At 50.5% G+C, this 27,681-nt stretch overlaps 2 protein-coding genes across 5 annotated transcripts in view; one reads left to right on the top strand and one right to left on the bottom strand.

The window, feature by feature from the left end:
• Window positions 1-5,213: 5,213 nt before the first annotated feature.
• On the top strand, window positions 5,214-26,141 carry AIFM2 (apoptosis-inducing factor, mitochondrion-associated, 2). Of its 3 annotated transcripts, none has more exons than XM_011991042.1 (9): window positions 5,214-5,349; window positions 14,125-14,318; window positions 14,704-14,819; window positions 16,987-17,106; window positions 17,610-17,702; window positions 20,561-20,669; window positions 21,687-21,839; window positions 23,344-23,544; window positions 24,099-26,141. In XM_011991042.1, exons 1-9 carry the CDS (start codon window positions 5,243-5,245, stop codon window positions 24,248-24,250), a joined length of 1,245 nt encoding a protein of 414 aa, XP_011846432.1. In that variant the 5' UTR covers window positions 5,214-5,242; the 3' UTR covers window positions 24,251-26,141. The 3 variants fall into 3 exon arrangements, with proteins under 3 accessions (XP_011846432.1, XP_011846433.1, XP_011846434.1); XM_011991043.1 differs by having other exon boundaries at window positions 5,263-5,562; window positions 14,128-14,318; XM_011991044.1 differs by lacking the exon at window positions 5,214-5,349 and adding an exon at window positions 5,362-5,562.
• LOC105547444 (core histone macro-H2A.2) overlaps window positions 26,135-27,681 on the bottom strand; it is a 65,683-nt gene continuing 64,136 nt past the window's right edge. For both annotated transcript variants that reach the window (XM_011991045.1, XM_011991047.1), the window contains one exon: window positions 26,135-26,894. In XM_011991045.1, the coding sequence (XP_011846435.1) occupies window positions 26,729-26,894 (166 nt within the window). In that variant the 3' untranslated portion in view covers window positions 26,135-26,728. The remainder of the gene's footprint in view (window positions 26,895-27,681) is intronic.

Below are 27,681 nucleotides of genomic sequence, written 5' to 3'. Positions count from 1 at the left end.
CCTTCCCCTTCTCTCATTCCTTGCCCTATGTGCATCTCTTCATCTGTGTCCTTTGCGATATCCTTTATAATAAACCGGTAAACATAAGTAAGTGTGTGTCTCTAAGTTCTGTGACCCACTCTAGCAAATTAATTGAACCCAAAGAGGAGGTTGTGGGAACCTCAACTTGAAGCCAGCTGGTCAGAAGTTCTGGAGGCCTAGACTTGTGCCTGGTGTGGTTGAGGGGGGCGGTCTTGGAAACTAAACCCTTAGCCTGTGGGGTCTGACAATATCTCTGGGTAGATAGTGTTGGAACTGAATTAGAGGACACCCAGCTGATGTTCACTGCTTGTTGGTGGGGAAACGCCACACACATTTGGTCACTGAAGTCTTCTGTGTTGATGATTGTGATGGCATGAGAGTAGAGGGAAAACACGATTTGAGGAGAGTTTTTTGTAAAACATGGGGCAATCACAGAACACTCCTGGGATGGTTGTTCTTCCCTTTATAGATTAGGAATGCGTCCAGAGGTCATGGCTAGTTTAAGAGAAGTTCTACAGTAAGTTAATGGTAGCAGAGTCCTAGATCTGAGGGCTGACTTTGCTGTGAGGGGTTGGGGGGGGTTTATTCTCACACATGTGGGTACTGATATGGTTTGGGTGTGTCCCCACCCAAATCTTATCTTGAATTGTAACTCACACAATTCTCACATGTCATGGGAGGATCCTGGTGGGAGGTAATTGAATTGTGGGGCTAGGTCTTTCCTGTGCTGTTCTTGTGACCGTGAATAAGTCTCACAGATCTGATGGTTTTAAAAGCGGGATTTTCCCTGCACAAGCCCTCGCTCTCTTTGCTTGCTGCCAGCCATGTAAGATGTGACTTGCTCCTCCTCACCTTCCGCCATGATTGGGAGGCCTCCCTAGCCATGTGGAACTGTGAGTCTATTAAATCACTTTTTCATCTCAGTCTCAGGTATGTCTTTATCAGCAGCGTGAAAATGGACTAATACAGGTATCAAGGCACCCACAGGCTACTTGGGGAGACTGATGTGTCAGCCCATTAGTGCAATAAGCAGGGAAGCTCTGTCCAGGGAAGAATATGTCTGGGGACCCAGAAGGGGTAAGTCAGGTAAGGCTTCATCAGGGTGATTCAATTTCTGAACTGAAACTCAGTTCAGAAACTCAACTCATGAAAAGTTGAAACTCAGTTCATGAAACTTAACTCATGAAACGTTGAAACTCAGTTCATGAAACTCAACTCATGAAAAGAGAGTTCAGAGTTTACCAAGTGGACTGGAAACAGTGTTCCAGGCTGAGAGCGGCAGGAGCTGGGACAAGGAAGTGTGGCACAGCTTCCTTGTGGAGAGAAAATTGGAAAAGTGCAAGACAGGCCCAGGGACCAGTTACAATGGCTTGGAGAGAGAAGACAGCTGAGGCAGGACTGGTGGGTGTGGTGAGGTCAAGTGACAACACAGGAGGTAGAACTGACGAGCTCCCTAATTTGAGACCAGGTGCTGTGTCTCACGTATGTAATCCCAGCACTTTGGGATGCTTGAACCCAGGAGTTTGAAACCAGCCTAGGCAGCATAGCGAGACCCTGTTTCTTAAAAAAAAAAAAAAAAAGAAAAAAAATTAGCCAAGTATGGTGGTGCACACCTGTGGTCCCTGCTACTTGGGAGGCTGAGGCAGGAGGATGGCTTGAGCATGGGAGTTCGAGGCTGCAGGAGGATGGCTTGAGTATGGGAGTTCGAGGCTGCAGTGAGCTATGATCATGCCACTGCACTCCAGCCTGGGTGACAGAGGGAGACCCTGTCTCTCTAAAAGGAAAACAAAGATCTAATTTGGGACCATGAGTGGCACTCACTTGCCACATCCTGTTAGTCTGGTCTCTGGATGCCTGTGGGGAGGGAGACGGCCTCATTAACCAGTCCACTGGCCTGGAACTGATGCCCTCGCAAGAAATGCACTTCTGTTGTATTTGAGCCATTACATTTGAAGTCTATTGGTCATAGCAGCAGAACTTGCCTTCACTAATATAGCCTCTCCCTAGCTGGGAGCACCATACCAAACCATGTGTTGGGGGAGAGAAGAAATGAGGATATTCCTCTCTTCTTTGAAGCTTACAAATTTAGCTGGAACTACGTATGGAAAAGGAGAACATTTACCTGGCTCTTCAGATCTAAGATTGCCTGTTCTTCAAGTGGGCACACTGCCTCTGTTTCTCTGGGCTCCTGGGGTAACCCAGTACCTTGGAGCTCCTCCAGCCCTGGGAGCCAGCAGAAAAGCCACCTGTTGTCTGTAAGGAAGTGCCCTCAGGCCTGGCTGAGCTCATTACAGCAGTCAGCCAGCAACTCTTCCTCCTCTTAGATTCTGTCATGTTAGACAATCTGCCTGCTGTCCCCACTAACCATCGAAGTTCTGTGGAATGAACTTGTCACTTTTTCAGCATCCTAACCACCACACTTTCCTGCTACCTCTGGCACTTGGAAATTCAGAGACAAAAGCCGTTTTTTAGGCAGCGAGCCCTGATTTTCAGTTCCAAAGCTATGGGCACTGCTGGGTGGGACCAGAGGAGTGGTGTGCAGTGAGCTGCCTGGAGGGGTTGCTTGAGACCAAGTCCTCTCTCCTGGATGGAGGTGTCTTCTGGTTGCCAAGAAAGTATTGAGTGATCATCAGAAAAATTCCTTGGTTTTCATGGTTTGTTGCTTTGTAGCAGGTCTTAAGGAAAAAAATATTTTCATGGTTTGGGACAGGTCCTTAGAGATGGGCCACACCAGCCCTGACATGCCTGAGCCCAGTGGTGGGCCACCTAACACCTCTCTCTCCTTCCTTCCAGCTTTATCTTTGTCCTGCTCTTTCTGGAGTTCTTTCCTTGCATCCTGCCAGCTGGCATTCCCTTTATCCTTGCACGCCTAGCTTCCACACAAAGCCTTCCATGACCTTCCCAAGCCTCAGGGCTGATTCCCTGCACTGGGCAGGCTGTAGCCTCTCTGTTCACCTCTCTGTGTCACATGTTACTGGGTACATGCCCAGTAAATTCCCCACAACTGAGATTCTGCTTTGCCTGAGCAGTGCCCTCTGGCTCCTTAGGGATGACGCCCGCTGAGGGGTTTCCTGGCTTTAAGGTCATGGTTCAGGCTGGGCACAGTGGCTCACATCTGTAATCCCAGCACTTTGGGAGGCTGAGGCGGGCAGATCACTTAAGGCCAGGAGTTTGAGACCAGCCTGGCCAACATGGTGAAACCCCATTTCTACTATAGCCGGGCGTGGTGGCAGGTGCCTGTAATTCCAGCTGCTTGGGAGGCTGAGGCATGAGAATCGCTTGAGCCTGGAAGGTGGAGGCTGTAGTGAGCCAAGAGCATGCCACTGCACTCCAGCCTGAGTGACAGAGCCAGATTCTTCTCCCCACCCCAAAAAAAGGGGTCATGGTTCAGACCTCCATTGTAGGCCCACCCCCTTGCTTTACTAGCTGAGGGACCTTGTCTAAATTCTTTAGCCTATGGAAGCCTAAATTTCCTTATCTGCAAAATGGAGATTAATAAAACTTACCTTGCAGGACCTTTGTGGAAAAAAAACAAAAAACAAAAACCAAAAACTTGAGAAGGCATTCAAAGCACTTAGTTCGTGATCAGTAAATATGAGCTTATTGTTTTTCTAAGACAATGAGTAGGATTTTTGATCAGAAATAAATCATTCTGGTTGCCTTGGGCAAACTAATCTGCAATATAAAATATCTATAATAAATGGCTACTGTGTATTCATTGGTACTATTCATGTGCCAGGCACCATGCTAAAACACTTTATAAAAATGATTTCATCGAGACTTTTCCACAACTTTTTTTTTTTTTTTTTTTTGAGCTGGAGTTTCGCTCTTGTTGCCCAGGCTGGAGTGCAATGGCATGACCTCCTCTCACTGCAACCTCTGCCTCCCGAGTTCAAGTGATTCTCCTGCCTCAGCTTCCTGAGTAGCTGGGACTACAGGCATGTGCCACCATGCCAGGCTAATTTTTTGTAGAGACAGTGTTTTACCATGTTGGCCAGACTGGTCTTGAACTCCTGACCTCAGGTGATCCACCCAACTCGGCCTCCCAAAGTGCTGGGATTACAGATAGGAGCCACCGTGCCTGGCCCTTATCCACAACTCTTAAGGTAAGTGCTAATATTTGCATTAAGTAGATGCAGATGGCTTATCTTTTGCTGAGTTAGCTTGATCTGATTTGAACTGGCAATACACTGCCTTCCAGGTCATTGTCCTGCCTGGGGGTCTTTGCACATCCAGACCACACTTCCTTCCTTTTTACCTAAATCTAACTCTTTCTCATCCTTGAAGAGAGGTATTTGCACCCTTCCTTTGCCCCATCTTTCTTTTTCTATTTTTTCATTTCATTTCATTTATTTTATTATTATTGTTATTATTATTTGAGACAGAATCTCACTGTCACCCAGGCTGGAGTGCAGTGGCGTTTACCTAAATCTAACTCTTTCTCATCCTTGAAGAGAGGTATTTGCACCCTTCCTTTGCCCCATCTTTCTTTTTCTATTTTTTCATTTCATTTCATTTATTTTATTATTATTGTTATTATTATTTGAGACAGAATCTCACTGTCACCCAGGCTGGAGTGCAGTGGCATGATCATGGTTCACTGTAGCCTCAAACTCCTGGGCTCAAGTAATCCTCCCACCTCAGCTTCCCGAGAAGCTGGGACTACAGGTGTGCACCATGAAGCCCGGCTAATTTTGGTAGGTCTCGCTATGTTGCCCAGGCTGGTCTCCAACTCCTGGGCTCAACTGATCCTCCCGCCTTGGCCTCCCAAAGTGCTGGGACCACAGGCATGAGCCACCGTGCCTGGCCACACCCAATCTTTCTTACTGCAGTTGGTGATACATGGTTTTTGTTTTCTCTATACATCTATTTTTTGGTGGTGTGTTTAACATCTGTCTTTTCCCAGACTGTCGCCTCCGTGAAAGCAGGAACCTTGTCTGTTTTCTCCTCCATGTTATCCCCCCAACGCCTACCACAGTGTCTGGCATATGTAGGAGCTCAACAGGGTTTGCGGAACTATTATGTGTATGTCTGAAGGAAGGAGGTTGGCAGTGTGCGCAACGTGTGAGGGGAACCCCACTCTCCAAGGTTCCAGTGGCTTTAAAGGTGTCCTCGAGAAAGTAAGAGGGACAGGGGGACACTTGTTTTCCTTCCTTCCTTCCCTCCCTCTCTTTCTTTTTGCTTTAAAGTATGCTGAAAGGACACTTTGAGCCAAATCTGAATGGCTCGGGCAGGGCTGGGGCGTGGGTGCTGGCAGGCGCCGGAGAGGCGACATCTGGCCATGGGAGCATTTGTTTCAAAGTTCGAGGCCGTTCGCTCGGGGTCAAGGTCAGTCGGGCGGGCCGTTCGGAGACCAGCCCCGGCGTTCCAGGACCGTTTCCGGGGCCCGGCCACGGCGTTGCCGCAGGGTCGGGGGCCAGCGCGAGTGCTGAGTCACGCCCCGTCCGGGAGCGCCTCGGGTCGGTAACTTGGGAAGACTACGAAGCCGGAGCGGAAGCCGGAGCGGGAGCCGGAGCGAGAGCGCGCGGGCGCGGCCGGCAGGTGAGATCGCGCCACCGGGCGGGCTCTCGAGACCCCGGGCGCCCCGGGCGGGACAGGGACCCGGAAGAGGAGTGAGCGGATCAGAGGCCTGGCGCACGCCGTGTCAGGCGTGGGGAGGTCCGCGCAGTTGTGGCGCTGTGAGGAGAGGGATACTCGGCTCAGGCCCACCCCTCTCCGTCTTCCCAAAAAAATGCAACGGGGAGATTTGCTCCTGGCCGAGGGCAAAGAAAACTCCACTCTCTTCGTTTGGCCCCTAAATCCCTGCTAAGGTTTCCTAAGGAAGATGGGCTTAGGCCGGGAAGGGCGAACTGGGGAAGAGGGAACATGGGGCGAGTGTAACCCGGATCCTGCGAGTACAGTCCGAGGGTCCGCTGGGTAGAAGCTGCCGGTCCGGACAGAAGCAGGTGTGAAAAGAAAGGGAGAAACCTCGGTCTCTAAGAGGGAAGGGATTGGAGTTACCCCAGTGTCCATAGGCTCGGAGGTTTCACTAGGAGGTCTGCGTCTCCCTTCCCGAAGCCCTGGGTGCTGCAGGGACAAAGACCAGAGGTGAGTAAACTAACTGATGGGACGCGTGCAGTCGACTGGAACTGAATTAGTGGGCGATATTGGGGCTCTCCTTCCAACACCACCTGATCAACACACCCTGCCTTTCCCTACAGCGGGAGTCTTTTTGACCCTGGGATTTAAGGTGAGGGTGAGGAAGGGTAAGGTCTCTTGGGAGTTGATGATCCTGTAGGAGGACAGGTGTAGGGCAGAGAGTCAGACATAGTTTAGGATGCGACTTCCAGGTTTCCGGACTCTGCGCCTGTGTTCAAAAGCCTGTATCAGGGTCCAGTGTGCATACATGCACCTGCCAGAGAGCCCCGGGATCTCAGATCCCACATGCCCTCACCCCAGCACCTACAGAGGAGTTCTCCAAGGAGCACAGTGTGTCACCAAGAAGGGCACTGAGCCCCAGCCAGGGTAGGGTCTTACTCAGGACTACCCACCCCAGAAGTGATGGGCTGGGCAGGCCAGTGGACTCCAGGGCCAGCCTGGCTTTGGCTGGTGGTGAAATGAAGCCAGCATCCAGGTACAGGTGATGGGCAGACCACGGGGACCACGAAGTAACTGGCTCTGAGGAGGATGGACAAGTTGCTTGGCCTAGGTTTTCTGTGGGGGAGTGAATATGACATCCAGATGAATCTGTCTGCCCCAGAGCTGCCCTCTCCTGGGGGTAAAAGGAGGCTGCCTCCCTTCAGACTTTGAGTCCCTTTTCAGAAATTGGTCTTTTGGGGGTTCTGTTCTTCAAGTAGTCCCTGAGGGGCTGGCCATAGAGTGTCCCAGGGAGGGAGGCTGCCCAACCCTCTCCATCCTGCTCTGTCCCCCAGGTGGAGGAAACCTTCATGGCGCTGTGAGTTGTGCTGTAGTGGCCTTCTCATCCGGGACGGCCACTCTGGGAACGTGGCTCTCCAGAGGTTGATGTTGAAACCTACCCTCTGCATAAGCCATGACGGCTCAAAAAGCATCGTGTTTTATTTGTAATCTTTGTGAAGCAATAGCGGAGCAATTCTGGGATGACATTCTTGCTTTGATCAGAGCCCACACGGTTCCCACTGTGTGTCTTCTGAGGCACGACCTCTCAACAGCTTTGGCATAAATGTAACTTCCTGGTTTTTCAGTAGTCCTATGGGCTGCTTATTGTGGAAGAATACCCTTGAGATCAGGGTGGATGCTCTTGGCAGAGAAAACAGGATTGACTGAGCAAATGCTTGTGTAAATCAGATTGTGTATGTGTGTGTCTGTCTGTATGTGTGTTGTGGGAGGGAGCAAAGGTAAAGTTACTGAGGAGTTCCTGGACAATCAGGGTTTGTTCTGTTCTCTTAGGCCTTCTTTTAAGCTAACTTCCTGAACGTAGACGGACGTAGTTAAGATTGTCTGTGATTCCCACTGGGGCTTTTGTGTTCAGTTCAAAATCAGACGGTGGATTTAGCAGTTCCTCAAAAAGTTAAACTTTGAGTTACTGCATGACCCAGCAATTCCACACCTAAATATTTATACTAAAAAGGATTGAAGACTGGTTCACACAAAAACCTGTACACAAATGTTCATAGTGGCGTTATTCACATAGTCAAAAGGTGGAAACAAGCCAAGTGCCCGTCAGCTGATGAGTGAATAAACAAAATGTGGTCATCATACCCCAACGATGGACTGTTACTCAGCCAGAAAAAGGAATGAAGCACTGATACATGCTACAACTCGGATGAAACTTGGAAACATTATGATCAGTGGAAGGTGTCACAAATGAAAAGCCATGTGGTATATAATTCCATCTACATGAATTGTCTAGAATAGGCAAATCTGTAGAGACAGAAAGAACAGTAGCTACCCAGGGCTCGGGTAGGCGGGGTACAGGATTTATTTTGGGGGTGATGGAAGTGTTCTGGAATTAGATAGTTGCGATGGTTGCACAACCTGGTGAATACACTAAAACCCATTGAACTTACATCTCTTTTTTTAAAATTTAAATTAAAAAAACTTTTTTTTTTTGAGACAGAGTCTTGCTCTGGCGCCCAGGCTGGAGTGCAGTGGCATGATCATGGCTCATTGCAACCTCAACGTCCTAGGCTCAAGCGATCCTCCCACCTCAGCCTCCTGAGTAGCAGGGACCACAGGCATGTGCCACCATGCCTGGCTAATTTTTTGTATTTTTCGTAGAGATGGGGTTTCACCATGTTGCCCAGGCTGGTCTTGAACTCCGGAGCTCAAGCAGTCTGCCTGCCTTGGCTTCCCAAAGTGTTGGGATTACAGGTGTGAGCGAGCCTACATCTCATTTTTTTTTTTTTTTTTTTTTAAAGATGGGGTCTCATCTAGGCTGGAGTGCAGTGGTGCCATCATAGCTCACTGTGAGCTTTCATCTTAGGTGGTAAATTGTATATGTGAATTCTATTTTGATTAAAAAAATTAGATGGTGAGAGGTCAGTCTTGTTATTAAAGACATTATTTCTGCAAAAATGACATATGCTTGTTTGAAAAAAATTCAAACAATACAAAAGCTTAAGGAAGAAAATAAAAACATCATCTATGACCACTATTAGCATTTTGGTTCAGAGAGCAGGTTTGATGTGTTGAGAATTGAACTTGGGCAAGTCGTTGAACTTTCTTCCAAAACAAGGAGAAAAAATTCACATATTAAATGTGAAGATATGGGTAAAAGTGCAACAAATGCTAACTGCTGTAATCGTTACATGTATATGTGTATACATACTGAGGTGGATGTGTCTTGTTGGACATAAATGGGATTAGGTTGTACACGCTTCTGTGGCCTTTTTGGGACCGGGCAAACTAATCTGTATTATAAAATATAGAGAATAAATGGCTGCTGTGTATTCATTGCTACTGTTGCCAGGCACCGTGCTAAAACACTTTACATAAATGGTCTCATTGAATCTTTTCCACAACTCAAAATCACAGTGACTTACACCTGTAATTCCAGTACTCTGGGAGGCTAAGGCAGGAGGATCCCTTGAGGGGCCAGGAGTTCAAGATCAGCCTAGGCAACATAGCGAGACCCTCATCTCTACAAAAATAAATAAATAAATAAATAATTAGCCAGCTCAGGAGTTCGAGGTTATAATGAGTTATGATCGTGCCACTGCATTCTGGCCTGGATGATAGAGCAAGACCCTGTCCCTAAGAAAATTAAAAACAAGTAAATAAATAAATAAATATTGCCTGACTTTTTCTCTCTTTTTTTTTTGAGACAGGGTATCACATTGGTTTCTAGGCTGGAGTGCAGTGGCATGAAGCACTGATACATGCTACAACTCGGATGAACCTTGAAAACATTATGTTTTGTGTCAATCAGATTGTGTATGTGTGTCTTTGTATATGTGTGTTGTGGGAGGGAGCAAAGGTAAAGTTACTTACTGTATCCTCAAACTCCTGGGCTCAAGCAGTCCCCCTGTCTTTGCCTCCCAAAGTGCTAGGATTATAGGCAGGAGCCACCACACCCAGCCCTTGCCTGACTTTTTCATGGACAGACTTTTTGTGTAAAAACATCATTCACAGGCTGGGCACGGTGGCTCGCACCTGTAATCCCCAGCACTTTGGAAGGCCGAGGCAGGCCGATCACTTGAGGTCAGGAGTTCGAGACCAGCCTGGCCCACATGGCAAAACCCTGACTCTACTAAAAATACAAAAAACAATTGGCTGGGTATGGTAGCACATGCCTGTAATTCCAGCTACTTGGGAGGCCGAGGCAGGAGAGCTGCTTGAACTCAGGAGGCAGACGTTGCAGTCAGTGAGCCGAAATCCACTGCACTCTAGCCTGGGCGATAGAGTGAGACTCCATCTCAAAAACAAAACAAAACAAAACATCACTTACCCTTTAAAAATGACTGGCTACACAGTACTGCATTGTATGGGTTTATAATATTTTATCCTGTAGTCTCTCATTGGTGGCAGTTTCCATTGATTGATGGAGTGTCACACAGGTGGAGGTTTGCACAGCACTACTGCTATGTTAGAACATGTAACTGGACATCCACTAATTCCATACGTGCATTTTCATCACCTACAGGGTGTGTGGCTGGAAATGCAGCTCTGTGGCATAAGCCCTTGCTTTAGGTGTCTGGCCAAGTAGATTATCGTCAGGCAGAGGGGAGTTCACTGTCCTCTGGGGCCAGGCAAGAACCGACACTGGCAGAGCCAAGGAGAGTCAGTGTGTCCAAGAGTATTGGGCAAGGGACTGCCAAAGAGGCAGGGTCAAATCTGCTGGAGAGTCACTGGCCTCCCTATTCCACAAGTAAGGGTGGCAGGGGTCAGTAGAGGAGAGAGAAGAGAGAGCAGATTGCAGGAGAGACCTCAGGCAGCATGAAGAGGAACAGTGCCTCCCCTCCCTGGCCGTGCTCTGGCCTGGGTGTCCCCTCAGGCCCCAGACCCTTCACAGGGAACCCCGGAAAAGCAATTTGCCTTCCTTGGGTGAGGCAAGAGTTTCCCGTTTTGGGGAAGCAGGTTGATGATCCTAGGGGGTAAAGGGCTCGGCTCCTTTGCACAATTCATTGCCCCTGAGGTCTACTCTGGGGTCTAGACTTTCCTCCCTGGGAAGAGACCCCATGAAGGGCCTGGGGCAGGCTTGTATGTCCACCTGGTTGTGAAAGCTGCCCTGGCATGGCAGGCTGTCTGTCTGTGCCGGCCTCTGTCACCTGTCCTCTAAGTCTCCCCACCTTCTGCCGCAGGTACTGTGAACTCTACCGCCCTCCTCCCTTCCTGCCACTGGGCCTCTGGCCCAAGTTGTTTCCTCTGCTAGGAAGGCCTCCTGATCTCAGATCTTTTTCAGGGCTCTAGGCTGTCCTTTTTGAGTGTCCCTGGGTGGTCCAGTGTGACCTGACACACAGTGGACTCCCCTATCCCTATACCTGGCAAGCTGCGTAGCCCCTCTCAGGGGCCATGCCCAGCTAACTTGGAAGTGGGGCTTTCTGGGTGTTTTCTTGACCTCATCCCTGGCTGATAGCCCCAAGGGGAGGACCCAGCACAGAGGGTTCCACGCTGCCAGGGGCTGGTGAAACACACGCCACCCACGGCCTGCCTCATCACTGCCTACATTCTCAGGCCCTGCGCAGCTCCTGGTGTTCACTGTTACCTCTGGCTGAGCCTGTGGGCCCTCCTGGGTCCTGGTCCCTAGGAGACATTCCCTTCTGGCCCAGTTGGCAGATTCAGCCTGAGGTATGCTTGGGATTAGCTCTAGACAACCATTCTGAGGGCTTAGAGAAGCCAGGATGGCCCTGCCTGCTGGGGGGCTTGTCTTGGGTCCTAATCACTGCCAGGGCTCAGCTTATTCATCTGTAAAATAGGTATGTTCAAGCCTCCATGCTTTGGGGACCATTTGACCCTTGAGAAACAACTTTAAATCCCCTCCAATCCGTTGTGTCAGTGCCCTCCCTCCGCTATACCGTCCTCCCCCAGGGGAGAAGTTAGGCAGTGGACATTTGAACACCAGTGGGAACAGTGCCCGGAGTTCTAACCAAAAGCTGCCCCATAAGTGTGGGATGATTTGGGGACCGTCTTGGGGAACCACCACCATGTCTTGGAAACCAGTGTGTACGAGGACATCTCGGAATATTATAACTGGTTGGGACTTATAGTCCCTTCCCATTATAGGGGGTAAATTGAGGCCCAGAGAGGGAAGGGGTTGTGCCCCAGGCCCGCACAGACGGTCAGGGCAGTGCAGTAGCCTTCCAGCGGCCTGAGGGTCCCAGATGAGCTGGAACACACTTTCTTATGAGGCTGTTCAGTGGCTTGATGTCTGTCCTTCAAGGATGACCTCAGAGTCTATATCCTCCTTCGCTGACACCCCCTCCAGTCCCCCTTCCTGAAGCCCACAGCAGCTGTTGAGCCTCTCTGGCTGCTTTCTGTATAGTGTGAGCTTGGTTTCTTTTTCTCAGCATCTCCCCCCAGCAGCCTGGCTTATTTCTGCCTCTCTTTAGGGCTCAGCACAGGCCAGGAGGACGGTTGATTGCCTGTGACCTCTCAGGGTCTCAGCTGCAGTCAAGAGTGCCCCTCAGTGGGCTGCGCAGCTCCTCCCACACCAGCAGCCCTCTGCCTGCCTGAGGCCCACACTGCAAGCATCCTTCTTTGGGGTTCTGCTGGGCTGGAGACAAGGCCTCTGGTGCAGCCCCAGGCCAGTCCCTGAGCCCTCCTCTGTCTGGGGCAGACTCTGGGATGCACCAGGTGACCCTGTTTACCGGCCTTCCAGGCTGGCTTGGGGAGCCCAGGCAACTTTGCTGCTGTAGGTGCCAAGGCTGTTGAGTTGGATAGAAGGCATACAAATTTATTTAATGTGTATACACAGGAGCCTTCAGAAGGAAGACCCAACCCCCAAAAGAAGTACAGAAGCTTATATACCATCTTGAGGTCATAAAAAGAAATGGGGATTGGGTGTGGTGGCTCATGCCTGTAATCCCAGCACTTTGGGAGGTTGAGGTGGGAGGATCACTTGAGCCCAGGAGTTTGAGACCAGCCTGGGCAACAAAGGGAGACCCCATCTCTACCAATATTTATTATTTTTATTGTTTTATTTTTTTGAGATAGGGTCTCACTCTGTGACCCAGGCTGGAGTGCAGTGGCACAGTTATGGCTCACTGTAGCCTTGACCTCCCCAGCTCAAGTGACCCTCCCACTTCAGCCTCCCAGTTAGCTGGGACTACAGGTGCACATCACCACGCCTGGCTTTTTTTTTTTTTTGTAGAGACAGAGTCTGTCTATGTTACCCAGGCTGGTCTGGAACTCCTGGGCTCAAAAGACCCTGCTGCCTCAACCTCCCAAAGTGCTGGGATTACAGGCATGAGCTGCTATACCCAGCCCCATCTCTACAAGTAATTAAAAAATTAGCCAGGCATTGTAGCACACAGCTGTGGCCCCTCCTTCCTACTCCATGATCACAGTCTTAATTCACACCACATTTGTCTTAGTCTGTTTTCTGCTGCTACAGCAGAATATCACAGACTAGGTAATTATAATAAACAGAAATATATTGGCTTATGGTTCTGGAGGCTGGGAAGTCCAAGATCAAGGGCCCAGTGTCTGGTGAGGGCCTTCATGCTGAGTCACCCCATGGTGGAAGGCAAAAGAGAGAGTGACAGAGAGCAAGAGCTTGAACTTGCAGCCTCAGAGGCCCTTTTATAATTGGTATTAATCCATTCATGAGGGTGGAGACCTCATGACCCAAACACCTCTAATTAGGCCCCACCTCTCAACACTGTTCCTTTTTGGGAGACATATTCAAACCCTAGCAGCAGAATTTTGCAGGATTCTTGTCATAACCTGCTAATTGACCTCCTTAAACCTGGACCTTAAGTTGGTGACCTGTGAGCTGGGCCGAATCTGGTTGCAGTGTTTGTTTGATGCAGTGCTTAAAGAATGTTTTTTGTTGTTCCTTTAGATGTGGCCTATGCTTGCCAGTTCCCCACAGGTGTGCCCACTGTTTCTTGTTATTGCACCTCTTCCCAGCTTCCCACATCATTGACACTGCCCACCTGGTTATTTGACTTTGTAAGGTCTACCCTCATAAGGGCAGGGACCGTATCTGCCTGTTTGACCACAGGATACACAACACAGAGCGTGTCAAAAAGCAGGAGTTCAATTCATATATGTTGTTGAGTGAACATTATTCCCCTCTTCAAAAGTCTTTTTTTTCCTCCTGCCCCACTGCAATCTCTCCCAAAAGTCTTCAATGAACTATATCAAGTGAAAAACAAACGTGCAGAACACTTTATTTAATGGGTGCAAAAAATAATCGTGATTATAGGTGCATAAGCTATCTCTGGAAGGAGTCATCCAAACTTGCTATGTAACAGTGGATGCCTCTGGAGAAGGGAACTCGGTATTTGGGGGATGGGCTGGAAGTGGGATACCCCCTTGTTCCTTCTGAATTTAATTCAAATTTTATAAAGTTGGAGTTTCATTAATCAAAGATTTACCTCATCTAAAAAGGTCAATTCATGATTGAGGCCTCTCTCACTGTGGGACCTCTCAGCCCTCCCAGCCACCCTGACACTGATGGGCTCTCCTCTTTCTTCCCAGCAGTGCCTGGTTCAAGATGGGGTCCCAGGTGTCGGTGGAATCGGGAGCCCTGCACGTGGTGATTGTGGGTGGGGGCTTTGGTGGGATCGCGGCGGCCAGCCAGCTGCAGGCCCTGAACATCCCCTTCATGCTGGTGGACATGAAGGACTCTTTCCACCACAATGTGGCCGCCCTCCGAGCCTCCGTGGAGACAGGTAACGTGCTCCCATCTGGGGTTGTCTCTGTGAGGGTGGTCTTGTCTCCACTCTGAGGCTTGATTTTAGGGCTGGGGGTGGTTTTCTCTATTTAGGGCAAAGTGCCTGCATTCCACTATCAGACAAGTTCTGGAGAAACTCAAGGTCTTTGGTCTTAAGTAGCCACCATAATGAGACCCTAGAAGTAAAAGCTTGAGCTTTTCTGAGGGTCTGAGGCCCAGACTGGCGTTTTAGGAGATAGGGGTACCCCAGGCATACGTATGGCCTGACCCTTTGGTCAAGGGCCCCCCTGTTGATGTGCAGCTTGTGAAAGGTTCTGAGTCACTCTGGCTTCCCATGGGCAGCCTAGCTCTGCCCTATGACCTCTTCTGTGTCCCTTCCCCAGGGTTCGCCAAGAAGACATTCATTTCTTACTCGGTGACTTTCAAGGACAACTTCCGGCAGGGGCTGGTGGTGGGGATAGACCTGAAGAACCAGACGGTGCTGCTGCAGGGCGGTGAGGTGAGTAAGGGCCAGCCCCGCTGCCAGCTGGCTCAAGGGCCCACGGCAGGGCCTGGGCGGGATCCTCCAGGGTTAAGAGAGAGCTAGGCTGGGGGCAGTGGCTCATACCTGTAATCTCAGCCCCTTGGGAGGCCAAGGCGGGTGGATCACCTGAGGTCAGGAGTTTGAGACCAGACTGCCCAACATGGCAAAACGCTGTCTCTACTGAAAATACAAAAATTAGCTGGGCGTGGTGGTGGGCGCATGTAATCTCAGCTACTCAGGAGGCTGAGGCAGGAGAATTGCTTGAATTCAAGAGGCGGAAGTTGCAGTAAGCTGAGATTGCACCACTGCACTCCAGCCTGGGTGACAGTGAGACTCCATCTCAAAAAAAAAAAAAAAGAAAAAAAGAAAAGAGAATGCTGTGTGTGAGCCCCAAGCCCTGCCTGGTGCTGGGCAGATAGCGGATTCCTCATAAACAGAGGCTTGACCACAGCAACCACAAGAATATGGTGGTAGATACTTCCTTTGTAATTCCTGCATGCCAGGCCCTGTTTGTAGCCTTTACGTAAATCTCATGAATGTTTTCTGTGCCTCTATGGGGAAGGTGGTATAACCTCATTTTACAGAGAAGCTAAAGGGTTAAATGGCTTGCTTAAGATCCCACAGCTGGTAAGAGACTGACCCAGGATTTGAACCCATGCAATTTTAGCCCAGAGCCCGTGCTCTAAAAGCCAGTGTCCCAGACAACTCACAGGCTTGGCCAGCCCTCGGCTCTGTCTAGAACAAAAAGTTAGACACACATGGTCCCACATCTCCTGGATCGGGATGTCACTGGGGCAGAGATTTCCCTTCACTCATCTGTGTGTTCCCCCACCTCACATGTGCATCATGGAGCCTGGCACACACCTGCCATGACTTGAGCTCCATCGACAAGCTGCCACCAGCTCAGGATAAGTGTCAGGTCCAGCCCACCCCCACTTGGTGTTTGAAGCTAAGGGGGCATCGACAAAAGGAAACACAATTCCTTTCCTTGATGAGTATGTGATTTAGTGTGACCCAGCTCTTCTTGAATTAATGGGGCCAGATAGTTTCCTGGTTGGAGAGATTACTGAGTGTCTCCTAGTCCTGCAGTCTCTGGCCATGCATTTTAGAACCCTGAAAGATTCCATGAGGGCATCTCGGAGGTTCAGGGGAAAGTGGGGGCTGAGTGGAGTCCAGGCCCTCCAGCCCCTCCCATTGGAGCAGCTCTGTTTTTGTCAATTTTATATATTTAGGCTCCAAACAAGATTTCCTTTTCTTTGTTTAAAATTTTTTTTAATTAAAAAAAATTTTTTGATTGTTTTTGAGACAGAGTTTCGCTCTTGTTGCCCAGGCTGGAGTGCAATGGCATGGTCTTGGCTCACTGCAGTCTCTGCCTCCTGGGTTCAAGCGATCCTCCCGCCCCAGCCGCCTGAGGAGTTGGGATTATAGGCGTGTGGCACCATGCCCAGCTAATTTTTGTATTTTTAGTAGAGACAGGATTTTGCTATGTTGATCAGGTTGGTCTCAAACTCCTGACCTCAGGTGATCTGCCTGCCTTGACCTTCCAAAGTGCTGGGATTACAGACGTGAGCCACCGCACCCAGCCTAAATTTTTTTTTTTATTTTTAATTTTAAAAAATTAAATTATTTATTTTTTATTTTATTATTTATTTTTAATTTAAAAATTAAATTAAGCTGGGGTCTCGCTATGTTGTTCAGTGCAGTGGCTGTTCACAGGTGTGATCCCGCTACTGATCAGTCTTTCTTTCTTTTCCTTTTCTTCCTGGCGGAGGCAGGAGGAGGGTTCTTCTAAAACATCCGGGAGGTTCTGCGCTAACTCCCTCGGGCAGTGTCCGATCCTGCAACCCTGCCTCCTGCCACTGGGCTGCCCCTTCCACTGCCATGCTGGGTGGCTCCCGTTGCCCCTGAGTTCTCCATGCAGGAGGTAAACTCTGCTTCCTTAGGTCTTTCCCCAGGTTCTAGTGCCATCCCTTCGGCTAACCAGTGTGGTGGTTTCACTCGGTCCCATGGGGGCTGCCTCGGGTGCCTAGAGGGGCCTCTGCCTGGTTTGTCCCAGCTGGCAGGCCAGGAGTAGGATGCAGAGGCCTAGGCCTGCCCTGCCCTGCCCTGCCCTACCCTCATCTTTTGTTTTGGTCTGTCTCAGGCCCTGCCCTTCTCTCATCTTATCCTGGCCACGGGCAGCACTGGGCCCTTCCCGGGCAAGTTTAATGAGGTTTCCAGCCAGCAGGCCGCTATCCAGGCCTATGAGGACATGGTGAGGCAGGTGAGCTATGCACTGAAGGCATGGGGCAGGGCGGGCAGATGGGAGGACAGCTGTGGGGATGCCTAAGCCTGCAGCTGGGAGGCCATGGGGGTGTTCAGAGCTGCTGGCTGTAGCCATAGAGTTGGAGAGTCACTAGGAAGAGACTTTCCTGGGAAGAGACCTTGAACTTGCTGCTAGAGCCAGGATGTGGGCACCCCGGACCTGCTCATGTTGCCCTTGGTATGTCTCTTACTTGCCTCTCCTGGGGCTTTTCATGGGTGCCCTCCGCTCCTGTTTTCACAAGGCTCTGTGTTGTGTAGAGCAGGCTTAGATCCACGATCTCAGGCAGTTTCCACAGCAATTCTGCGAGGTGGGTGGGAGGAAGCACATTTGGACCCAAAATGTGGAAAGGGTTCTCTGCCCTCCTTTGGCCCAGGGAGCCACACCACAGGCTGAACCAGCAGACAGGGGTGGATGCGTAGGTGTGTTTCATATGTCCCTGTTTCACGTGTCCTCTTCTCCAGGTCCAGCGCTCACGGTTCATCGTGGTGGTGGGAGGAGGCTCGGCTGGAGTGGAGATGGCAGCAGAGATTAAAACAGAATATCCTGAGAAAGAGGTGGGCCGGGCTGCCTTGCCTTGGAACTCTAAGTGGTTGGCTTTTCTCTGCATTATCTTAGGAACATCAGGAATTCTCTCAGGGCAGAGAAGTCTGGAGCTCTATTCACATAAACTGAGAGTGTGTATTTCTGCCAAGGTGCGATTCTCTAGGGGATTTTTCCTGCAGAGCTGGGATCCTGCAGCACCTGACCTTACAGAGCTGCTCAGGGTGTGTCTTCTCTCAAGGAAAGATCCTGCCCTCTGCTCCAACCTGGAGGATCAAGCCCAGGGGCGATACCTTGCAAAAGCCGAACTTCTGTGTCGCCTTCAGAATTCAGGCCTTTGTGATATAAATGTATATTTGATTGCCTCTTGCTGACAACCAGCTTAGACAAAGACACCTTCAGTTGTTGCTTTGGTCTCTGCCTGATACGGTAGCCTCTGCTCTGAGCAGCCCCATGGTGGTGGGGAGCCTGCAGCATAGCCCCGCTCTGCCCACACTGGGGAATGACTGTACAGCACTGCCTTCCACCCGTGGGTGGGAACAGGGAGGGGACATCAGCCTGCCCTGTTGCTTTCTCATGCTCAACGGACAGAGATCCTACCTGGCAACCTAGTGAGAAAGAGGAAATCCTGGCACCCTGTCCAGGCTTGGCAAGGGCTGAGTGATAATCGTCATTACAGGTCCTCTAGGCGAGAGCTGGCTGGCAGTTGAAGCCAGATGGGCTTCTGAGAGCCATGTGGGGCCTGTGAATGGATCTTTTTTCCTCAGGGAAAGGCAGATTGGTTTTGAAAAGAAAAATCAATAGAGGATACTTTAATTGTGTGGCTGTTCTCTGACAAATTGTTGGAAATTATGATGAGTGATTGATATAGTTACAATTCATTCATTTTGATTTATGAGGGTTCTATAGGGAAAAACCAAACTATTTTTCTCTCTACTCACTGCACACTTCTGGGATGAGATCTGTGAGTTTTTTCCCCCCACTGACCAATTCTCTGACAACAGCTGGGTGTCCTACAGTTCAATTCAATTCTGACACTACCTGGCGTTAGTGCAGACCCCACAGGTCAAGGGCTCAGTCCCACGATCCTGCCCCAACTTCAGACATCAGTTGCAAGTCCCCAACTTACCCACGCTCTGTCCCACTTGGCTACAAGACAGAGATTCTCATGACTCTCTCCTTGGGTTAAATAATTTGCTAGAGCAGCTGATGGAAGCTAGGGAGACAGTTTACTTGCTGTTGCTGATTGATGACGAAGGATGTTTTAAAGGATAAAAATGAACATTTAGATGAAGAGGCACATAAGGCATAGTCTAGAAGGGTCCTGAGCACAGGGGCTTCTGTCCCCATGGAGTTGGGGTACACCGCTCTCCTGGCATGTGGAGATGTTCACCAACCTAGAAGCTCTCTGGACCCTGTACTTCAGGGATTTTTATGGAGGCTTCATCAGGTAGGCAAGGGTGATGATGACCTCAATCTCCAGCCCCTCTCTCATCCCTGGAGCTGAAAGTTCCAGACTTCTAAGCTGGCTTGGTCTCTGGTGACCAGCGATCATCCAGGAGCCCATCAGGAGTAGCTTCATTAGAACAAAAGATGCTCCCATCACCCAGGAACATCCAAGGAGCTGGGAGCTCTGTGTCAGACCCTCCCATCACTCAGGACATTACAAAGATCTCAGGAGCTCTGTATCAAGAACTGGCATCGAGGACCAAATATTAGAACAAATGATTCTCTCTTAGTACCCCAGTTTACAAGGGTTTTAAGAGCTCTGCATCAGGAACTGGGGGCAGAGACCAATACATACCTTTCTTCTTTGTTTCGTTTTATTTTGAGACGGAGTCTAGCTCTGTCAACCAGACTGGAGTGCACTGGCGCGATCTCGGCTTACTGCAAGCTCTGCCTCCTGGGTTCATGCCATTCTCCTGCCTCAGCCTCCCCAGTAGCTGGGACTATAGGTGCCCACCACCACGCCTGGCTAATTTTTCTTTTTTTTTTTTTTAAGTAGAGATGGGGTTTCACCATGTTAGCCAGGATGGTCTCTATCTCCTGACCTCGTGATCTGCCCACCTCGGCCTCCCAAAGTGCTGGGATTACAGGCGTGAGCCACGGCACCCAGCCGTCATTTCTTCTTATTTCACAGGGGTCAGACCAGTCTGAAGTAGTAAAAAAGTTCAAGTAACTCAGTAAAATATCCACATGTTTAGGGTTAGTAGAACATGTGGGTAGTAGCAGCCACCCTTTATTAAGGACTTAATATGTTCTGAGTTACATGCTTTATATATGTATTTTTGCTCATCATTACACAATTCCTATGAGTGGGGCTGTTTGTGCCCATGTTAGGGAGCCTTTGGGAGGTGACCAAGCGAGTATCAGAGATGGGATTTCAACCCAGGCAATTTGATGTCAAAGCCCAGGCTTTGAACATGATCACAACATGAGGTGCCCGGGACACCTCCCTGTGTTGTCCCAGACAGCAAGTAGACGTGCCTGGAAGCGCTAATTTTAAACCAGCTTTAATGTTGACATCAGCCTGATTGACTATTGGGATGTCCATGGCTTGTATAATTATAAGTGCCCAAGGATGCTTGAAGATAATTTTCCAGGTGGCCCTAGGTGAGGTGTAAGTTGTGATGTGTTGCCATATTGGTAGTCCTCTGGCCTGGGTGGGTACTGAAAGAGTCCTAGTCTAGAACATGTGGGCTTAAGCCCAGCTCACCACTAATTGGTTCTGGCACTGGACAGATTACTTCTCTGGGGCTTCAGTTTCCTCATCTGTAACCTGGAGGTACGAGTGGAGGTGGACATTCGTGCAATGTTTGTGTTTGAAGACTCAGGGGCTCCTTCTCAGGCCCTGTGGTCGTTTTGTCCGCAGGTCACTCTCATTCACTCCCAAGTGGCCCTGGCTGACAAGGAGCTCCTGCCCTCCGTCCGGCAGGAAGTGAAGGAGATCCTCCTCCGGAAGGGCGTGCAGCTGCTGCTGAGTACGTGCACCCTCACCTCCCTCCCTGCCCCGCCCCGCCCCGGCCTGGTGAGATGTGGCTTGGAGGCTTGGTCACTGCCTCCAACAGGAGGGCGGCTATAGTCCACCCCAGGCTCTCTCTTTTCCACTGTGTCCTGGGGTGGAGCCTGAAGCGCTCAGAAGCTGTCGTGAGCATCAAAGCCCATCTGAACCTTGTCCAGCTGGAAGTTGTGCCCGTCCCTGGGCAGGGAAGAGGGCCTGGTACTTACGGGATTTCCATGTCCTGGTTATTGCTTTGGATGCAGTGCAGATGGTGGGATGCCTGTCTGCTGAATTTTTCTTAAGTGCATCTGAAGGATTTGCCCTGAATATGATGTCTCTGTGGTCGAGGGAATAGGTTTATCGGTTTATGTTTTGAGAGTTGTGAGGAGTGTGGCCTTCTTGTAGAGCAGGGCACAAGACCCACCCAGCATATGCTGGACAGAGGGGTTCTCTTCCAGTGCTGTGGCCCCTACACTTCACTGCACGAGGCCCCAGCCTCTTCTTTTTTTGGGAGGGTGAGGCAGCTGCCCTGTGAAGGGCCCGCGTGGCTGCCTCAGCCTCCTTTTGGTCACTGTCACTTTAGGCAGTGAGTGAAGTGAGCTGGCTTCTCTTTCTCTGGCTTTCCCCTTTGTCGTGGTGCACTTGGAGCGCTTGTCCTGCCTGGTTAGGATGGCGTGGCTGGCATTTAGAGAGGCGTGTCTGAGGTCTTCCGCTTTTCTGAGAACTTCTTGGGAAACAGCCTCGCTTCCCTTCAGGAAGTCCTCCAGGGCCTTCTTAGAACTTTTCTCCAGCTGGACCCCTTGGGGCCAGATGTCCAGATCAGCTTTGTGGGCCATAGAGTGGACTGAGGGAGGGGCATGGTGGGAAGACGGGGTACAGCCATTGCCCAGTTGGGCCCCAGAGGTCCAGGCCCTCCCCAGGATCAGTCTTGGCTTGGGGCCCAGGCTTGATGGGGTCCCCCCTTTCACCAGCCTCCTGGTCATGAACCCCCTTCTAGGTGAGCGGGTGAGCAATCTGGAGGAGCTGCCTCTCAATGAGTATCGAGAGTACATCAAAGTGCAGACGGACAAAGGCACAGAGGTGGCCACCAACCTGGTGATTCTCTGCACCGGCATCAAGATCAACAACTCCGCCTACCGCAACGCGTTTGGTGAGCAGGTGCCCGGCCGGGCTTCCCCCGTGCCTCCTTGCTCTTCAGCACTCTCTGAATGCCCTGCAGTGCTTGCCCCCAGGAGTCCACACCTTGCTGCCTTTCCCCTTTCTTCCCAACAGCTCAGACTTTAAATTCAGTGAGGGTCCACCCTTGCTGAGCTCTCCTCAGCTGTGACGATGGCTGGGTTCCAGGTGGCCAAGGTGACCAGAATCTTCTGAAATTAGGGCCGCCCCCTAGTGGTAAGAGATGGGCACAGGCGTCAAAGAGATGAGAAAGGTTGGTGTTTTCTTTCTTTCTTCCTTACCTGGTGACAGAAGAAATTCAGGGTCAGGCCTTCCTCTCTCCTGAGGCGTGCTGCTGCCCCCAAACCCAGATCCAAACATTTGGACTCTTGAGCTTGGATTGACTGGGGAGTGGGGTTGGTAACATGGCCTGGTTTCTTAAAGCTCGGTATTTGGGTATTTAGCTGGCTGGAGGTGGCAGAGGTGGACTGATGTGTGTTCAAGCCTTCATTTGTGAGCAGGAAACTCAGTGGCCAGGCCTGCTGGTTGCTTTGTGTCCTCAAGTCCCTGTCATTTACTCCCGAATGCCCTTTCCTGACAAGGAGCTCCTGCCTTTTGTCCAGCAGGAAGTAATGATCCAGTCCCAGGAAAAGGAAGCCAGTCCAGGCTGTGTGTAGCGGTGGGATTGAGGGCTTATAATGGACAGAGATCCCAGAGTTTAATACCTAATTGTCTTAATGTTGTATTTTCAAATACAAGTTTTTAAAAGTCCCTTTAAAAAAGCAGTTTGTCATATATTAAAGCTCTGCATTTATTTTTAATGCTCCAGTTTTGTTTTTTATTTTTATTTTTTTGAGACAGACTCTTGCTCTGTCATCCAGGCTGGAGTGCAGTGGCGTGATCTTGGCTCACTGCAACCCCCACCTCCTGGGTAACCCCCACCTCCTGGGTTCTAGCGACTCTCGTGCCTCAGCCTCCCCAGTATCTGGGATTACAGCTGTATGCCACTAAGCCCGGCTACTTTTTCTATTTTTGGTAGAGATGGGTTTCACCATGTTGGCCAGACTGGTCTTGAGCTCCTGGCCTCAAGTGATCTGCTCGCCCCAGCCTCCCAAAGAGTTGGGATTACAGGCGTGAGCCACCACGCCTGGCCTGCATTTATTTTTAAAATCTCACGTTCAAAAGTAAATTCAAGACTCAGCTAATCACTGTAACTTGTAGAGAGTTATGTATGTTTCTAAAAGGAGGCCTGTTGGTATTTTGACCCATTTCCACCCTGGCATCAGCAACCTTGCCTCTGCAGGAAGAGTTGTGAGGTGGAGACTTCAGGGGGGAGTAAGTTAGGTGGGAGGGTGGCCTCTAGAGCAGGCACCTCTAGGGGCTGGTCATGCCTCAGGAGGGTGGTCTGACCAGCGTCTAGAGCTCGCCCTCACCTCCTTGTGGTGGCCACTTAACACAGCAGCTCAGTGTCTTGGTTTCGGTGTCATTTCTTCTGGCAGAGAGCAGACTGGCCAGCAGTGGTGCTCTGAGAGTGAATGAGCACCTCCAGGTGGAGGGCCACAGCAATGTCTACGCCATTGGTGACTGTGCCGACGTGAGGACGCCCAAGATGGCCTATCTTGCTGGCCTCCACGCCAACATCGCTGTGGCCAACATCGTCAACTCCGTGAAGCAGCGGCCTCTCCAGGCCTACAAGCCAGGTAAGAGAGGCCCCGTGCGCTTTGCAGTTTTAAGAGAGTTTGGGGTTAAACGTGGGGAAGCTTTTTTCGGCTATCAGATACCTGGCCACTAGAACAAACTCTCCAAGCTGGTGATGGAAACATCCCCCTAGAGCTCTTTAAAAATAGGCTGGGCGCAGCGGGTTTACACCTGTAAACCCAGCACTTTGGGAGGCTGAGGCGGACAGATCACCTGAGGTCAGTCACCTATCTCTACTAAAAATACAAAATTAGCCAGGCGTGGTGGTGCGCGCCTGTAATCCCAGCTACTCGGGAGGCTGAGGCAGGAGAATCGCTAGAACAAGGGAGGGGGAGGTTGCGGTGAGCAAAGATTGCACCATTGCACTCCAGCCTGAGCAACAAGAGCGAAACCCTGTCCAAAAAAAAAAAAAAATCAGGGCCTCACTCACCTTCCTAAAGGGATTTCACATTTTCCGGCCCTGAGTCCGAAGGCCTTGGGAAGGATCAGCACTCTGGGTGTTGCAGCCCCAGGAGGTTCAGTGAGGTTCTGGTTGTTTCTGTGTCTCTGCTCGCAGGTGCACTGACGTTCCTCCTGTCCATGGGGAGAAATGACGGCGTGGGCCAAATCAGTGGCTTTTATGTGGGCCGGCTCATGGTTCGGCTGACCAAGAGCCGAGACCTGTTTGTCTCTACAAGCTGGAAAACCATGAGGCAGTCTCCACCCTGATGGAAAGGCCGGGCGGGAGATGAGCTACTGCAGCAGGTGGGCGTACGGACTGCTTGGCGCATGGCACCCACCTGGCAAGTGCTAGAACGAATGCTGTTCTTCTGGAATAAGATGCCAATGATGTGGTGGCCAGAAATGCAACTTGTATAAAACAAAAATGGGAGAGAGAGAGGCATTAAACAAATACCCCCTTAGAGGATTCTTTTTGGGTTTCGAAGGTGTGCTTGCCGCGGTGCTGGCTGAGCGGCTCATGCGTGCTGGCTGCGTGGTGCTGGGGAGGCCACGGCCAGCCCTCCCTCTGCACCTGGCTCCTCTGGGATGTGCATTGCCTGTGCATGTGTTTGTGGTCATGACCTGTGTCATTTAGAGCTCTCAGAGGAGGGCAGAGAGCTGGGCTCTGGTGGCTAGAGTCTGTCTGTGAGTGCAGGAAGGAGAGCTGCACATTGAGAACAAAGAAGGGACCTGAGGAGGAGAGACGCCCTGCACCCCAAATTTCTGCCATCTCATGATTGGGGAGCCCATACATTCTGCAACAACCAGGGACTTCACAGGAGCCCTGTTTTCAATCCTCTAACTGGTGCATAATCCCTGTACTCCTTAAGCCTCATGGCCTTCCAACATTTCCACTTTATGTATTTTTGAGACAGAGTCTCGCCCTGTCATCCAGGCTGGAGTGCAGTGGCACGATCTCGGCTCGCTGCAACCTACATCTCCCGGGTTCACGTGATTCTCTTGCCTTAGCCTCCCGAGTAGCTGGGACTACAGGCGTGTGCCAACATGCCCGGCTAATTTTTTTTTTTTTTTAAGTAGAGACGGGGTTTCACCTTGTTGGCCAGGCTGGTCTCGAACACCTGACCTCAGATGATCCATTCATCTTGACCTCCCGAAGTGCTGGGATTCCAGGCATGAGCCACTGCGGCCAGCACATTTCCACTTTTAGATCCTAACTCCATACCGTAGGCTACATTTAAGAAGAGCTAGATAAAATTTCCCTTCTGGTTACCCCGCCCTGACAGAGTGCATTTTTACATGGCTAGCAGGGGTTGAGACTGTAGCCTGGCCTGCCAGCCACTGGAGGTATTTAAGGAAGGGCAGATAATGTGACTCTCTGCGGGGTGCCATCTGCTTACCCATTAGCGAGCAGAGGGGGTTTCTGCGGGTGACCCCCAGCATATTTCTAGGTCACTCACGGGCAGATTTGTAAGTGACAAAACTCCAGCTGATGCTGGGGATGGGGAGACGGCCCCCCAAGGGACTTTGTGGTTTTGTGCTTCTGGTTTCCTGGCCAACCCCAGGGTCACTTGTCCTGAGGCCCAGCTGGGCACTAATGTCTGCCACCGACTATGTTATGGTGTATAAATGACTCCTCTATTTGAGAGAGATCTTCCAATCCGGAGGAGCCCCTCTTGGACCGCCTGGGTTCAAGCTGCATAGCAGAAGTGGTTGATGAGTTCATCTGAAGAAATTCAGGACCCACCTCCCCACCCTGCCCCTCCGTGCACCCTTTTGATGGTGGCCCCTGGGTACTTGGGCAGAGTCCTTGGGACACCAGCCTCTCTGGGGTTCTCAGGCCATCCCGTTGGGGCTGTTGCCCAGGCCTCAGTGAGTCGTGTGCCTCTCTTGGAGGATGGCTGTTCCCCTGGTGGCTTCATCCAAGGATCTGTCTTCATGGACCACGAAGGGAAGCCCACCTTTCTGGAGGCAGGACCTTCGGCCCGAGAAACACAGGCCCTGGTGCTATCTGACCTGGGGCCCAGTGAGGTGGGAATCCCAGTGTGTGAGTGACAGGCCTTGTTCTGTTGACTTGCAATATTCTAGAAGGACCTACGTGTGGGGACACCGTTTTCCAAACTGAGGAAAATGTTGCAATAAAAGAATATGTTGTAAGAAAGACACTGGATCTTTTATTTTTTTTCCTTTCATTTTCTTTTTCTTTAAAAAACAAAATGAAACCAAAAAAAAAAAGCCTGAAGCAAAACCTTTTTAGGAGTAGTTACAGGTATTACAGGGGTGGGGGCGGGGGGCACTAAAATAAAAGAGAAAAGCACCAGTGAGATGTCTCCCATTTTCTCCTCTCCGCCACGGAACACGCACACCAACAGGGCCCAGGTCGCTTTTTGCCCTCTTCCCTTAGAAAAAGGAGGAACAGAAGATTTAAGAATTTTGAAAGGATTTTTTCTTGTATGAGTGTGTGTAAAAGTCGATGCTATAAATCTAAAACGAGGTCTGTTTTTTTAGAAAAGTTCTAAAACAACAGGAGGAAAACACATGGAAAGAAACCCCGCGCGGAGACCTGCTTCCTTACAGATGGAGGCTCTTTTGGAGGACAGTGTGAAGGGCAGAGGGCTCCCTGCGCCGGCAGGACCTGCCCGGCCGCCCTCTACTCCCCCGCCGTCACCCCTCCTCTCTCCTTTTAAAAAGCAAAACCCACTCTTGGGACTCGGGTGGTCCTCTGATCCCTGCTGGAAAGTGCAGCGGCTACTTGGTGTCGAGCTTGGCCATCTCCTGCACGTAGATGCCGATGCTCTCGCTGTCGAAGAGCAGGAAATACACGTTCTTCAGCGAGGATGCGCTCGAGTCATCAAAGTGGGCTGAGATGGCTTTGAGGGTCACCTGGGCCGCGGTCTGTTTGGGAAAGCAGTTTCTGTGCCAAAGCAAAAGAAGAGCTGGTGTCATTTTGGTCCCTGAGAGCCATGGGAGCATGAAGTACCTTTGTTTTTACTGGGTGGGGCCTCGCTGTGCGCAGGGCTAGTCCGTGCATGATCTCCTTTGACCCTAGTCAAAGGGACAGCCTGGGGGTGGCAGGTGGGGCATGTTGCCCCCACTTTATAGGTGTCACACTGACTCGGAGAGGCACAATGATTTAATTTAATTAAATTAATTAGTTTTGAGATGGAGTCTCTGTGTCGCCCAGGCTGGAGTGCAGTGGCGAGATCTCGGCTCACTGCAACCTCCACCTCCTGGGTTCAAGTGATTCTCCTGCCTCAGCCTCCCGAGCAGCTGAGTAGTGCGCACTACCATGCCTGGATAATTTTTGTATTTTCAGCAGAGATGGGGTTTCACCATGTTGGCCAGGCTGGCCTTGAATTCCTGACCTTGAATTCCTGAGTTTGGGAATTCAGGAATGTAGGAGGCCTGCCTTGGCCTCCCAAAGTGCTGGGATTACAGGTGTGAGCCACGGTGCCCAGCCAAGCATAGTGATTTTAGCCAAGGTCATAGGGTTGCCCAAGTGAAGAGTGCCCTGTGTTTTATTTTTTATTATAATTTTTTAAAATTAGTTTTTGTTCCAGAGTCAAAGTCTTGCTCCATCACTCAGGCTAGAGTGCAGTGGTGTGATCATAGCTCACTGCAGCTTAGAACCTCTGAGCGCAAGCGATCTGCCTCCTGCCTCAGCCTCCTAGGCATGTGCCTATAAAAAAATTGTTTTTGTT

The sequence above is a fragment of the Mandrillus leucophaeus genome, unplaced genomic scaffold, assembly GCF_000951045.1.
Source record: "Mandrillus leucophaeus isolate KB7577 unplaced genomic scaffold, Mleu.le_1.0 Scaffold39, whole genome shotgun sequence".
NCBI classification, from domain to species: Eukaryota; Metazoa; Chordata; class Mammalia; order Primates; family Cercopithecidae; genus Mandrillus; species Mandrillus leucophaeus.
The sequence above is the reverse complement of the archived record's forward strand: the minus strand, read 5'-3'. Positions and strand labels throughout refer to the sequence as shown.

Bases quoted from the DNA above. Each gene is read 5' to 3' on its own strand.
- AIFM2 (XM_011991042.1), top strand. From the start codon at position 5,243: ATGGCTCGGGCAGGGCTGGGGCGTGGGTGCTGGCAGGCGCCGGAGAGG. The intron at 17,703-20,560 runs GTGGGCCGGGCT...TTTTGTCCGCAG, and splicing joins CAGAATATCCTGAGAAAGAG to GTCACTCTCATTCACTCCCA. The intron at 23,545-24,098 runs GTAAGAGAGGCC...CTCTGCTCGCAG, and splicing joins TCTCCAGGCCTACAAGCCAG to GTGCACTGACGTTCCTCCTG.